Source organism: Plectropomus leopardus, chromosome 23 (assembly GCF_008729295.1).
Source record: "Plectropomus leopardus isolate mb chromosome 23, YSFRI_Pleo_2.0, whole genome shotgun sequence".
In the NCBI taxonomy this organism is placed as follows: Eukaryota; Metazoa; Chordata; class Actinopteri; order Perciformes; family Serranidae; genus Plectropomus; species Plectropomus leopardus.
Window position 1 is genome coordinate 19,406,157 of NC_056485.1, and position 14,095 is coordinate 19,420,251.

At 36.2% G+C, this 14,095-nt stretch overlaps 1 protein-coding gene across 1 annotated transcript; it reads right to left on the bottom strand.

Annotated features, from left to right (window-relative positions):
• Positions 1-1,107: 1,107 nt before the first annotated feature.
• Positions 1,108-13,858, bottom strand: mus81 (MUS81 structure-specific endonuclease subunit). Its single transcript, XM_042512489.1, is given in 18 exon segments — positions 1,108-1,365; positions 1,701-1,784; positions 2,416-2,519; positions 3,145-3,273; positions 3,410-3,505; positions 3,910-4,029; positions 4,778-4,890; positions 5,916-6,043; positions 6,738-6,902; positions 6,980-7,180; positions 8,307-8,395; positions 8,529-8,609; positions 9,263-9,394; positions 10,636-10,721; positions 11,696-11,825; positions 13,352-13,468; positions 13,470-13,504; positions 13,812-13,858. Coding segments are annotated over 17 exon segments (1,866 nt in total). The 5' UTR covers positions 13,494-13,504; positions 13,812-13,858; the 3' UTR covers positions 1,108-1,298.
• Between the last annotated feature and the right edge of the window lie 237 nt (positions 13,859-14,095).

Sequence of the window (14,095 nt, forward strand, 5' to 3'; positions counted from 1 at the left end):
TTGCTTTTTTGGGTCAGTTTTGCAACATGCCAAATTATGCTGTTTTTGAGAAAAGTCATTTTTTGGCATTTTTGCCTTACTATAGCCTTGCTTTTTGGGTCAGTTTTTCGACATGCCGAATTATGCTGTTTTTGGCTCTTTTTGTAACTTTCTTTGCTATGGCGTGTCTTGGCACGCTATTTAATGCAGTTTTCAACAATTTTTAGCTGTTTTTGAGACACGTCATTTTTTGACGTTTTTGCCTTACTATAGCCTTGCTTTTTTGGTCATTTTCTCGACATGCCGAATTATGCTGTTTTTGGCTCTTTCTGCAACTTTCTTTACTATAACGTATCTTGGCACACTATTTAATGCGGTTTTCAACTAATTTTAGCTGTTTTTGAGACATGTCATTTTTTGACGTTTTTGCCTTACTATAGCCTTGCTTTTTGAGTCATTTTTTGGACGTCATATTACGGTGTTTTTGGCCATTTTTACAACTTTCTATGCTATGGCATGCTATTTAACGTGGTTTTCAACCATTTTTAGCTGTTTTTGGGACATGTCATTTTTTTATGTTTTTGCCTTACTATAGCCCACACCACCATTTGGCATGTTGATAAAATGATAGAATAAAAAATGTGATGTACCAAAAACAGCTGACAACAGATTAAAACCACATTAAATAGCATGTCGAGACACACCACAGCATAATAACTTGCAAAAACACCATAATATGGAATGTCGAAAAAATTAACCAAAAAGAAAGGCTATGGCAAAAATGTCAAATAATGCAATTCCAAAAGACAGCTTTAAACAGTTGCAAAAACGTCCAAAAACACAATTATACGGCATGTTGAAAAAAATTACCAAAAATGCAAGACTATAGTAAGGCCAAAAATGTCAACATTTTACATGTCCTGTAAATAGCATAAAAAAGACTGTTGTGACCAATTTTCCACATGCTATGAATGATAATGTAAAGGACTAAATTACTGAGCACAAGTAAACACACTGATCACATTTCAAATTTCATTCCAATTACAATTGTGATAAATGATTGACCGATAAACGGAATTCTATTTAAAATAAACTTTATTTATGCATCAAAATACAATTGTTAAACTCTTCATACAAGCAAAGATATCTTACAGTAATTAAAATATAGCAGCAACTATATGCAAATTATTATCCTAAAATTAAGTCTATTCAAGTTAAGTGTTGACAAAATGATTCAAATGAAGACATGAGTGAGCTTGAGTTTGCATCCGTCTACGAGGCAGAAAAAATAAATCGTGCTCACCAGTGTCTGCGTGCATCTATGACAGTGCTCCTTGAGTACAGTAAAGCTGATAAACTGTTCTGCTTAGAGCTGGACCCAGGTTCCTAAAAAACAAAGAAAAAAGCATTAATCAATTTCATTTACTCCTGGTATTATCATCAAGTAGCTCTTGTGAATTATTTGATCATATTTAGCATATTGTGTATGTTTTTCAGTTTATTCCATGGATGCAGAAAGTCCTTACAAATGCACTTAATATAATGTAACAATGTTCTTTTTGTAATAAAAAGCCATTTATAAAATTAATGTGCTGTTTTTTTTTAACACTAACTCATGGTTGGGTATATTTTTAATGAGGTAATAGTAGTCCACCTCAAGTATGATATTTTTATGTCTTCCAATCAACAGAAAATCATGCGTGCTAAAATATTCATCAAACCTTTTGAGCTTCCCGTATCGGATGGAGGAGAGGAGTTTCTCCTTCTCTGCTTCACTTGCACAACGATCATAGGCTGTCAGCAGACTGAGAGACGGAAAGATTAAACAAAAATAAGTGTAAAAATACTCAAACTCTTACAGCACGTTTACTCAGCTTGTTTTACTTGAGCACCTTTTTTTCAAAATGTCAGGAGGCCAGTATTTTAGGATTTTAGGACATTTATTAAATCAAAGAAATGTCTTAAAACCCCGGAAACATCCTAAAATCCTAGAAATGTCCTAAAATCCTATAAACATCTGAGAGACCAAGAAATGACCTCAAATTCTAGAAATGTCCTAAAATCCTTGAAACATCCTAAAATCTAAGAAATGTCCTAAAATCATTGAAACATCCTAAAATCCAAGAAATGTCCTACAATCCAAGCTAAGCCCAACAATCTGAGAAATGGAAAAATCTGACAATCCTAGAAAAATCCTAGAAATGTCCTAGAATCATAGAAACATACTAAAATCATTGAAATATCCTAAAACCCAAGAAAAGTCCTAAAACGCTACAAACATGTATGTCGCTCATGCAAGTGGCCTCTGACTGTCAAACATTTTTTCAGAAGTGGCGAGTTGAGTATCTCCGCTGTAGAGCAGCTGCTGCATGAACCCATGAGCAAACATCCAAAAAAAAAGTGGGAGATAACGGGTGAGAACAGCTGCTGAGTTACCTGTGTGGAGTGCTGTATTGCTCCAGTATTGCAGCCGCCTTGTCTCCGGACAAACCGCTGATCTGCATCAACTGTCTGGCAAAAACTTCTCTCACCGTCTGACACTAGAAGAGAAAAGAGGGAATTTAAAAAGAGCAAAAATAGAGTTTTTAATAAAAGGGTCTGCAGTATTTCTTTTTTTCTTAAAAAAAAAAATGCTGGTCAAAACCATTGACTGTATATAAAGATGGACGACATGTGAAACACCCATCCGACCAATCGCAAGAAGCTCACTTAAATGCGAGCACACGAATTGGCTGTCAAAGCTGTCAATCATGGCAGAAAAATCCTCTTTTGTACAATTTAATAACTTATTAAAACTGAAATGATCATAAAAACAAACACGTAAACATCAGACTGATGAGTACTACCTTCAGTGATAGAAACCATCTTTGGGAAAATTTTATTTAGCGTGTATTTTGAGATTTTTAGTTTTTCCCATTCACTAACATGGAGGGGCGGGCTTTATGACATGTACTGCAGTCAACCACCAGGGGGCAATCAAGATCGAAAAGTTACACTTTTGGAGAGCTGTCACGTTTTCTGTCTTTATATACAGTCTATGGTCAAAACAGGTGAATGGAAAAGTACAAGGTGAAGGCTTGCACACACACACACACACACACACACACACACACACACACACACACACACACACACACAGAAACAGACACAGACACACACACACACCTTGTTTTTGACTGCTCCGTGGTTAAACTCGGCGAAGGAAATGAGAGAGCAGGACGGGGTCCCTCGCTCCTCCTCATCACTCCCTCCATCACCCTCCAGCTCTCTGGAGCGACAGATCAGCGCGCAGTTCTGAAATAAAGGTCAACTACAATCAGTTCCTCCTTAAGACCGAATGGACGTTTGTGCCAAAATTTGAGGAAATTCCCTCGAGGCGTTCAATAACGTGGCTTTTATTTAAAAAGCAAAGGAGAAAAGTGTGTCTGACCTGGTACAGTTTGGTCAGGTATCGCGTCATGACGGTGAGGTAGGCAGCGGACTCCCTCACATCCTGAACTCTCTTCACGAAGAAGCCGTCGACGACCTAACGCACAAACGCACATCGGCAAACAATCAGCAATCACAGTTTGCATTCCTGGCAGTACTTTGTATTATTTTGTTTGCAGGCAATTTTTTTTTTAAAGAAAATATATTTTCTTTTTTACTTGGAATAACAGAAATTATTTTTGGAGTTTAAAACACATCATGTATAATTATACAGGTTTGTGAAACAATGATTCATGACCAAAACTTTAAGTGTAAACTTTATTTTTCCCAGGCCTGGAAAATGACTCTTTACTCAAATCTTTTCCAGGTTTGTCATGACTGTACGAACCCCAAATCTAAAGAGTGAAATATACCTAAAATACAGTCCAGTAATGCTTAATAATATCGGCATTTGTAATAGTGTGTGTGTGTGTGTGTGTGTGTGTGCGCGTGTTTTCACACCTGTGTGTTGACTATGGCCTGCTGCAGTGTGCTCTCAGGTAAACTCAGGTGTGAAGCAGCTGAGCCGCACTCCTCCACCAGATAACAGGGCTTACGAAGACCGCACCTCTTCAGCCGAAACTGACGCACGAAGAGAGGAGGGAAAATGCATCCACGGTTAAAACAACAAACAAGACAGACTTAAAAGATATTTTTTTAATTATCATGGTGGGAAAGGGAAAAAATAAAGATGGAAAACTTGAATTATTAATCAAGAGATACTGAAAGTGAGAGCATGAATTCTGACACCATCAGCTGATTTACAATAAAAGTATTTATTCTGATCAGTGATTAATTGTTCAAGTTACTCATCGGGTACAAAGTGCTGCTTAATTATTTCTATGTTTCATAACTGTTTCATAACTTTATAAACTGTAAATATATTTGGGGTTATATGTTATTTAGTGCTGCAGGATTAATCGAATCGCAATTGCAATCGTGATTTCAGGCCGTGCGTTTACGTAACAGCAGAAAAGGCTGCGATTTGTGTGTTAAAAACTTACGGTTTCGTATTTTTCTCATTCTACTTAATATTTGTATATTTTGAGTTGAGGATACACACTTCAAAAATATTATTGTTCTCTGCATTTTCCTTGATAACCAAGAAGGTAGACTCATAATATAATTTATTTTTTTATTTTATTGTAATCACAATTTCAAATCGCAAAATTGTTCAGTATAATCGCACATTTTTACCAAATCGTCACTAATGTTTTCATCAGACAAAACAAGCAATTTCAAGTTAACGTGAAACTTTGGTAACTGAATAAGTAATAACTCGGTCACATAAATAATTCATTGCGAAGACAAAAATGCACCAAACGCCAACCTTCTGCTCCCTGAAGCGTCCGTCGATGATGCTGCCGCACAGGTCGTCCATCCTCTTCCTCTCGATGATGTAATCGAGCACGAGCTCCCGGCCTGCAGGAGCTCGCAGCTGACCTGCACAGAAGAGGAGAGTATGGTTCACGAATGCGGATAGTTTGACAACATGGAAATTAAAGGTCCCAAATCGGCGAGAACGTGAGCCGAAACGCTCAACTTCAACTCGGCCAATTTTGCAAAATGACGTCCAGTCGCAGCAGCCCCATACGTGCTTCTAGGATTTTAGGAAGTTTTGAGGATTTTGATATTTTTGAGATTTTAGAGCGTTACTGGGATATTAGAACATTTCTCAGTATTTAAGTAGTTTCAAGGATTTTAGGACACTTCACAGGATTTTAGGACATTTCTCAGATTTAAGGATGTTTCTAGAATTTCTGGACATTTCTAGGATTTTACAACTTTTTTTTTTTAATTTACGGAGTTACAAGGATTTAGGAGATTCCTAGGATTTTAGGACATTTCTCGGATATAGGAAAGTTTCAGTGACTTTAGAAAGTTTCAAGAATTTTAGGACATTTTGAGGATTTGGGTCTAGCTAAGACCCCTGTCTGAGGTCAGGGGATCCTCCACTGACATTGTTTTTAAAAACAAGCTCTATTCGATGCTGTTTTATGCACTCTGACACCTTATCAACTCTAAAAGTACAAAAACAATTTCCAGTGTGAATCACTTTATTTTTATCGTGAATTAGAGAATGATTTGGGGGGCCACCTGGCCCCCTATAGAGGCCCAGATGTGGCCCGCAGGTCATAAGTTCAGTATCATTTATATTCATTTTTATATTGATTTGAATTTTTATTAAATTTTTCACATTTAAAGACCGGAGTTTGCGCTACACTCGCTCCCAATTTGTTATAAAATTCAGCTTTTTTTTACTTTTAAAACTTGACATGTTTCAGTTCTGGTTTATGTTTCAAATTCTTTGAATCAACAATATAATAAAACTGTACAGCAGTTACGCTCACTGACAAAAACATCTCCCAAAACATCTTTTTGGATAGAAATGTGCCGACATGAGTCCTGCTTCTAAGTGTTTCTTTGTTGGATGTGACGTTAGTTTTACAGGTGCGTGTCCGCGTTACCTGGAACAGGTGCGAGCTTTTCCCGAGCGATCCACAGGAAGTCTCCGACGTTTAGCTTCCGAACATCGAAGTTCACTCCGTTTCTCTGAAGCTCTTTGACCAGCTCCTGCTTGCGGTGGTGGCTGCCGCTGCACGGATAAATCAGCGGGTCATTAACAGGTTCGTACACATTTTGTTTTTTATTTAAGCTCTGGGGGAGGGGAACACTACTTTAACTGCTTGTACTTATTTTACTGCCAATTAAAAAAAAAGTTTTTCCTTTAATATTTTTTGGGCAACTTTTAAAGAAAACATTCTAGCTATTTTTTTTTTTTTGGGCAATTTAGCAGTTTTTTTCCTTTTACTCTTTTGTTTGGATTTTTAAAGCCAAAATTTTGACAATTTAATTTTTTTTTTTAATTTGTGGAGATTTTTTTTAAAAAGAAGAAAACATGCATGAACAAAATCAAATTATTGTTGGCATTTTTTCCCTAAAAAAATTATTTTAAAAATGTTGATCTTTTATTTTTTGTTTTGTTATTTTTTAAAAAATAAAACACGTATTCTTTAAATCAACCAAAATTACACAATTTATCACAGCCAGACTCTATAAACAGACATTATCATTGGATTTTTAAATTTCAGACGGTCCTTGAACATATCGTGTTATTTTATAAGTTTGTGAAACAAAATTCCATGACTTTTCCAAAACTTTCCGGATAGATTAAGTTTTCAAAAAGTCTGAAAATTTCCTTTTGCATATTTCATGATTTTTCTAGGTTTTTCATGACAGTACGAACCCGGCATGAATGACAAAGTTTAAAATCACAGATATTTTCGTACCCTGTCGTCTCTATGAAGTCAACACAGAGTATAATTTCATAGGTTCCAGGTTGGAGACGTTCTGCATTCGGCTTTCCGCTCGCCGCCCGTGAATTTTGGGATTTTCCAGAAAAACCTTCAGCCTCGCTCCTTGGCTGCTCTGCACAGGTCGGATTCTCTGCAGGACTGTGAGGAAAAGACGATTCACTTTGTTTCAGCAGGAAAAAGAAGCAGAAGAAGAAAACTTTTTGTTGTGCACTCACTGTATTCTGTCTTCTTTCTTCTCTTCATCATCATCATCATCATCAGCAGTAAGATCCACGAGTCCAGGACCGCCCTCCTCCTCCTCCTCCTCCTCCTCCTCCTCCTGCTCCTCCTCTCTGTCGCCCTCTGAGCCGGCTTTGGTTTGTTCTACTGAATCCAGTCGCTCCGCCAGAGCCAGACCTTCTTCTGTCAGAGAATACCTGAGCGAGAGCGAACGCGACCCGCAGTGGTGAAGATTTGACAAAAACGGGCGAGAAAAACTGTCTTTGGTTTTAAATTAGTGAATTAACCATATCAGGTCATCATGACAAAGACAGAACTGAATTATTATTTTTGTTTCCAGCCTTTGTGTCTGCAGTCAGTTCATTTATAACAGTTAGTTTTGGTTTTGTTTTATTGGCTTTACGTAAGTCGTCTCTATTGTATTTTATTCTGAATAAAAACGTAAACACACATTATTTTTCACTCTTGTTTTTCACAGGTTTAAGGTGATGATTTTTTTTCTTGCAATCCACGAATATATTTGTCTGAAATCAGGGACACTCAACTCGCTTTGAGTTTTTGCAAAATGACAGGAGCCCCAGGGCCAGTCCAGCAGCCCGATGCATGTCTTTAGGATTTTAGCACATTTCTCTGATTTTAGGATTTCGCTAAGATTTTAGGACATTTCTAGGATTTTATGATTTTTCTCAGAACTCAGCACACTTCTAGGATTTCAGGTAATTATTTAAAATTGTAGCGCATTTCTAGGATTTCAGAACATTTTAAAGATTTTTAGACTTTAAGGGCTGAGCAAAGACCTCTGTCTGGGGTGCAGAGGATCCTCCACTGGCACTTTTAGAATAAACAAGCTCTATTTTGATGCCGTTTTATGCACTCTGGCACCTTATGTATCCTAAAAGTACAAAAACAATTCCCAGTGTGAATCACTTTATTTTTATTGTGAATTAGAAAATGTTGGGGGGCCACCTGGCGCCCTATTGAGGGCCAGATTTGACCCACGGACCGTAAGTGGAGTATTACTGCCCTCTCCTATAAACAGCTGCGATATCTCATTTGAACTACAAAGGATCTTTTGAACTACTAGAGGAAAAGTCAGGGAATTATCAAAGTCATTAGAATATCTTGTATTTTCTATGTTAATCAGTCAAGTATTTGAGATATTTCAGTCTGGACCAAAGTATTTGACAGACACATGCTGCCGTCTCCAGATCTACGCTGCAAGTACGACAACGAAAACATCAAAGACTCAACAAAAATGAGCAGAGATGAACATCAACAGTTTGTTTAAAGTGTTTTCATGCCGGTGTGGTGCTCGCTGCGTACCTCGCAGGGTTGTGAGTCTTTATCACGAAGTTCTTCTGGATCAGAGTGCTGACTGACGACCAGGCCGTGTACTTACTGCCCAAATCTGGCTACAGACACACGCACAAAATACAGGAGGGAAAACTCTGATAAATCTACTGCACAAGAAGAAACAGGATCAATACCAGAGATGAACAGGAGCACGTGTTGGGTGAGTCGTGTTAAAAACGATGAAGGACTTACGACGGTGAACGACTTGTCACAGAGACGCTGAGCTTCTGCCTGTAGCTCCATCTTAAACATAAAACCTTTACTGCCGGGGATCTAAAAACAGAGACGCGACGGTACAAAGTTATTCTGATCACTGAAGCCACAGTGCAGCACGTGGACATCGTTCTGCATAACAACAACAACAATGTTCAAACATCAAGTTTACATGACAGAAAAAAATGATTTTCAGCAGCTTTGTTAACAGGGATTACTGTTTATTTATTTGGTTGCTTAATATTCATTATTTCCTAGTTTATCTTCCTATTTTTACTGTAAATAGGATTTAAGGTTTGGAAAACTTTATTGTCAACCACAAAGTGACAACTTGTGGACAACATGAAAAAACATTTGCAGCCATGAGACTCAGAAATCACACAACATTTCCATAGATCAAGAAAATGTGCCGAGCTACATTAAAGAAGTAACACCTGTCTGATATGAATTTTACATTTTAGGTGTTTGATTTTGGGTATGTGGGCGCAGGCATATATGTTTAGTTCATACAAGTGTCGGTTTAAATTAATAAGAAAGCTGGAAAATTAAAGTTCAATGACGAATATGTAAACAAAGTCATCGTGTGTTTGATTTCTTTATGTTTTTTGTCGTCTATAAATATTACTTTTTTGTTTATATAATCATTTCTCTATTTTCTATTTTCTCTAAGTTCAAAATAAATCAGATAAAATAAAATAAAGACAAAGGGGCACCTGTGACTGTCTGTAAAGGGTGAGCAGGACGGCATAACCACCAGACCTCTTCTGGGGAACGTACTCCCTCTTTTTCTTCCTCGCTCCTCCTCCACCTCCTTTGTCTTTCCCATGATCCCCTGCTGCATTCTTCTACAAGGAAAGATGGTTCACACAGGAGGACGAATTAAACGAAATTAACTTTTTGACTCACTGGCTAAAACATGAAAAAAAATCTACCATCTACGCTCATTTTTTTATTGGCCAAAATAATAAATTACCTTTTTTGTTTCACTTTTATATTTGTTTCTGTTCATTTCAGTGTGTATGATAATATGTGACACAATAATAGAGTCTTGTGTTGAAGGCAAAATAAAAGAAAAGGTCAGAGCAAAATCTGAAGCACAACTATTTAACCCTTTGAAGTCAGAGCAAATTCGATTTCGTTGGAAGAAAAAAAAGTAGGGAAAAAGCAATGAACAACTTGCAAATTGCAAGTATTTCATAAAAGGTGAAAAGAAAATTACTAGAAAATGAGTATAAAGGGGGAGGGGATAATTAGAAAAAATATATTAAAACTTAAAACTTGAGGGAAATGCTGAGAAAACTATATTTGGAATTATTTAAATTAAATATTTAAGTTATGTTACTGAAAATGATTTTTTTAGTCATGCTCTCTTCTTTGTGCTTATTTTCTTATAAACTTTTTTTTTCCTTCTCCCCATTATTTAGAAGAAATCAAACGTATTTCAATTTCAAATCAATTTCTTCGGGTTTCAGAGGGTTAAATATATGTTCAGAAAGCTTTCAGGAGCATTTAAACCTCTGAAATGTGAGTAAATTTAGTACTTCGATTTCTTTTAACAACACTGAACCGTCCTGCAAACTGCAAAAAGTTGGCAAAAGGTGACAACTTTTAAAAAAGAAAGGAGAGAATGATTATAGGATACATTTTTGAAAAATCAAATAAGAAATTCATAATTATTGTGTTTATATATTTAAAAATTAGTTCAAATAAAAAAGGCATATATGTATATATTTATTATTTGTTATTTTACTTTTTTTCTAATTTCAGGTATTTTTCTTGTAACTTTTTTTTTTTTTTACTAATTCCTTGTTTTTTTTTGGGTATTTTCTTCCTAAGGTTTCAAAGGATTAACACCTAATATCTTGTGTTCATTTTTTTTTTTTTGGTTGGCAGTGTGTCCACATTTTAGAGCCTTTAACGGAAACAGCTGAGTGTCCCTGTTGTTGCTGCCACTATTTTGCCTGCTGATAAATTTGCATGAAACATCCTGTGTCCTGCCTGGTGTGCGGGTACGGGAACACACAGACACACTCCCTGTTTCGCCCAAACCAAAGATGGAGCGTGTGTCCTGACCTGCCCTCCTTACCTTTTTGGAGGGAGCCAGGCTGTTGTTGTCCCGCCTGCCAGGAGGAGGCGCTCCTTCAGGGAGAGAGTGAATGGGAGCGTCTGGACCTGGAGAGGTAAAGAGGAGAAGGTGATGACAGTGACGCTGATGTAATCGCCTACGTGAACTCACAACTTCAACCGAACGGAAAAAAGCATGTAGGGATTTTTTTAATTCTAGTTACTTGTAATTCTGGTAACTTATGATGTGAAGTTAGTACAAGTGCAAGAATTTTTTATTTTCCCATCTACTCTTTTCTAGCTTATTATCCTGTTTTATTATTATTTCTTTTCTTTGCTGCTCCATTCACCTCTTTCTTAAAGCAGGGTTGATACAAATTTTTACCAAAAATATTCCATGACTTTCTATTACTTTGCGACAAATTTTCAAAACCACACATTCTCCACAACAACCATGTAAATTGTACTTTTTCATTAAAGATTTTTTTTAAGAAAAAAAATATTGCATTTTTCCCTTTAAAATGTTTTGGGGGGTTTTAAAGAAAAATAATGTAAAAAGGCAAATAAATGTCTCAGACCCGCAAGGACCCAATTATTTAATGGACCAAAGTGACGTTTCGTACTTCACAAGACAAAAATATATATAAAATTCAAAGAAAAAATAGCAGCATTTTTTCAAATTTGGGGCAATTTTTAAAGACAATTATTAATAATTTAATTTTTAGGACGATTCTTAAAGTAATCATTTTGACGACTGTTTTTCTTTAAAACTTTTTGGCTGTTTTTCATCAAAAAATTTCAGTGAAGAAAGAAAATATTTTCTTTTTAACATTAACAAATATTACAACATTTATCATAGCCAAAATTCCAAACATATCATGGTATTTTACAGATGTGTGAAACAAAATTCATTACTTTTCCAAAACTTTAGGGTATGTTTAGTTTTTCAAAACTTTTCCAGACCTGGAAATTTCTCTTTGCAAATACCATGACTTTCACAGGCTGAAACCTGAAAGTCGTGAAATGTACATCAACACAACAGTTCAGTTAATGAGAACATCGTCCGTCCACACGTTTCTCACCGTGCTCTCTGAGGTATTGCTGCAGTTTGTCGTCCAGTATTTTGCAGATGCCGTCTCCGAAGTTCTGGAGGATCTTTGCCTCTTTGGCGTTCTGCAGAGGTAACGGATATTTATTCAGAGAGCTGATGGCCTGAAAAAAAACAGAAATACACATATGTAAAGTTAAGCTCAAGTATAAGTAATAAAGTCTGCTATTCAAAATGTCATTTCTATAAAAATACAAAACTATTAGTTTGTTTTGGTTTGTTTTCATGTTGGTTTGCTTTATATTTTGCTTTCTGTCTTTTAACGCCAAAGTTTGTATAGTCTTGCATTTTGTTGCACAATTTTTAAAAAAGTATTTGCATCAAAACATAATAAGAGTTTAACAAGTAGACATTAGGGTTAAGATTAGTGTACAAGTGTGTAAAGAGGTGGGGGAAAAATCAAAAAAGCATAATAACAAAATATTTTTGTGTGGCAACATTGCATCGATACACTGACGCCACTGACACAGAGTGTGTGTCTGCAGGAGGGAGGGAGAGAGTGAGTCAACAGCTGGGTCAGCAGACCCAGGTAATCCTCATCATGCTCACGACTCTCCTGTCAGTAAGCAGACAGTGAGAGGGGCGTAACAATGCTGCCATACACAATATTTATTTCAATATTTTGAAATCTCCTCTTAACTCATGTAAACCATTAAAATACAAAATAATTAAATGAACCACAGTTACAAATTAGGTAGCTTACAGAGGGATGTCACAGTTCACTCAACTCATGATTTGATTTGATTCAAGATAGTTTTCTCATGTTTTTAAAAAAAATACAAAGTAGGACAACAGAAAAGTGATTAAAAAATATTCAATTAATTATTTCAAACAAATATTTTACAAAATACTGCATTTTCTATTCTCTGCCATATCAAATTAAAGAATCCCTTTTTATTTCTAAATTAGGGTATAAATGCAAACAACACAAACTATGCCGTGACATTCCCCTGCTGTTCGAAAAAAAACAAAAACTTTCACCTGGGACAGAGGTGGCTGGTGTGGAAAAGTTTGTTTTTGTATACATATATATAATATATATATATATATATATATATGTGTGTGTGTATATAAATGTGAATCTGCAAAGTACCACCAAACATTACATTAATGATTAGATTAGATCTTTGTTTGTCCAAAATGTGGTTTGGCTTCACAAATACACATGGATTACACATTGGTTTGGATTACAACCAAAACAACATTTAAAAACAAACAAAAAAAGTACAAAAAAATGTAATTTGTTAAGTTAAAAATGTAAAATTAATCATTTCATAAACTGACACACGGTACAGTATTCAAAAGTTAAAGTTTTTTTTTCCAGTTTTTTATGTTTGATGTAGTGGAGAAAGTACAACATATGCTTCTTAAGTAACAAAAAAAGTTAAAATATTTATATACCTTAAGATTGTACTTAAAAAAGTACTTGAAAATTGTTATTTTCCACCTCAGTCTAACAATATAATTGTATGCTTTTGCATTAATATTTAACACTATGCGAACAAAGGAGCTCTAAACTAAACCACCGAAAACCTCAGTGCACTCAGCGCTGTTCACATACTGAAACTTTCACCCTCTAAACCTAAAAAAGGACCTGAATTACACCTAAAATACACTCGAAGCTGCGTACCTTCTGGTAGGTGTACTGGATCTTCAGGCCCTTCTCCTTCGCCTCGTCCCGGAGCTCCGTGAGCCACCGGAGGAACAGCGGGTTCGGGCAGGACGGCAGCACGCGTTTCCGACCCAGCCCGGACCGGCTCCGGAGAGGGCATCCCTTTGTGGTCTGAGAGGAGATAGATGACACTGTTAACTAACAAAACACACCATTAAATCATACAAAAACACCTAAAAATCCGTCTTTGAGCTCAAAACAAACAGCAGCGTCCTGCTGCAGCGTTAGCTAACAGAAGCTAACTATAGCTAACAGAAGCTAACTATAGCTAACAGAGGCTAACGTTAGCTCCCTCAAACTAGCGATTTAAAACTTTCAGGCGACAATCCGCCATATTTAGGAGTAGTAGGACACATTTGTGTTATTTTTGTGTTTTAAACAGTGAGATAAGTCGTGTTTGTGACTGAAAACGGCTCACCTTTTCACCTGTGAGTATCAGCAGCTGTTGGCGCGTCGTATTCAAAAACACTTCCGTGTTTGCGTCACATACCGGAAGTCACCGGAAGTGGAATCTAAGGGACGATAACGTAAACAGTGACACTCAGCGGCGAGTTTAGGAATAAAATGAATGTAAAAATATAAATATACACAGTTGGAAAATGGATAAATCTGTACAAATTGGCTTTATTTCTTAAAATAAAAATAATTATGATTATAAAAAAAACGCTAAAAGGAACACGTTTAGAAATTGCACTAAAAATA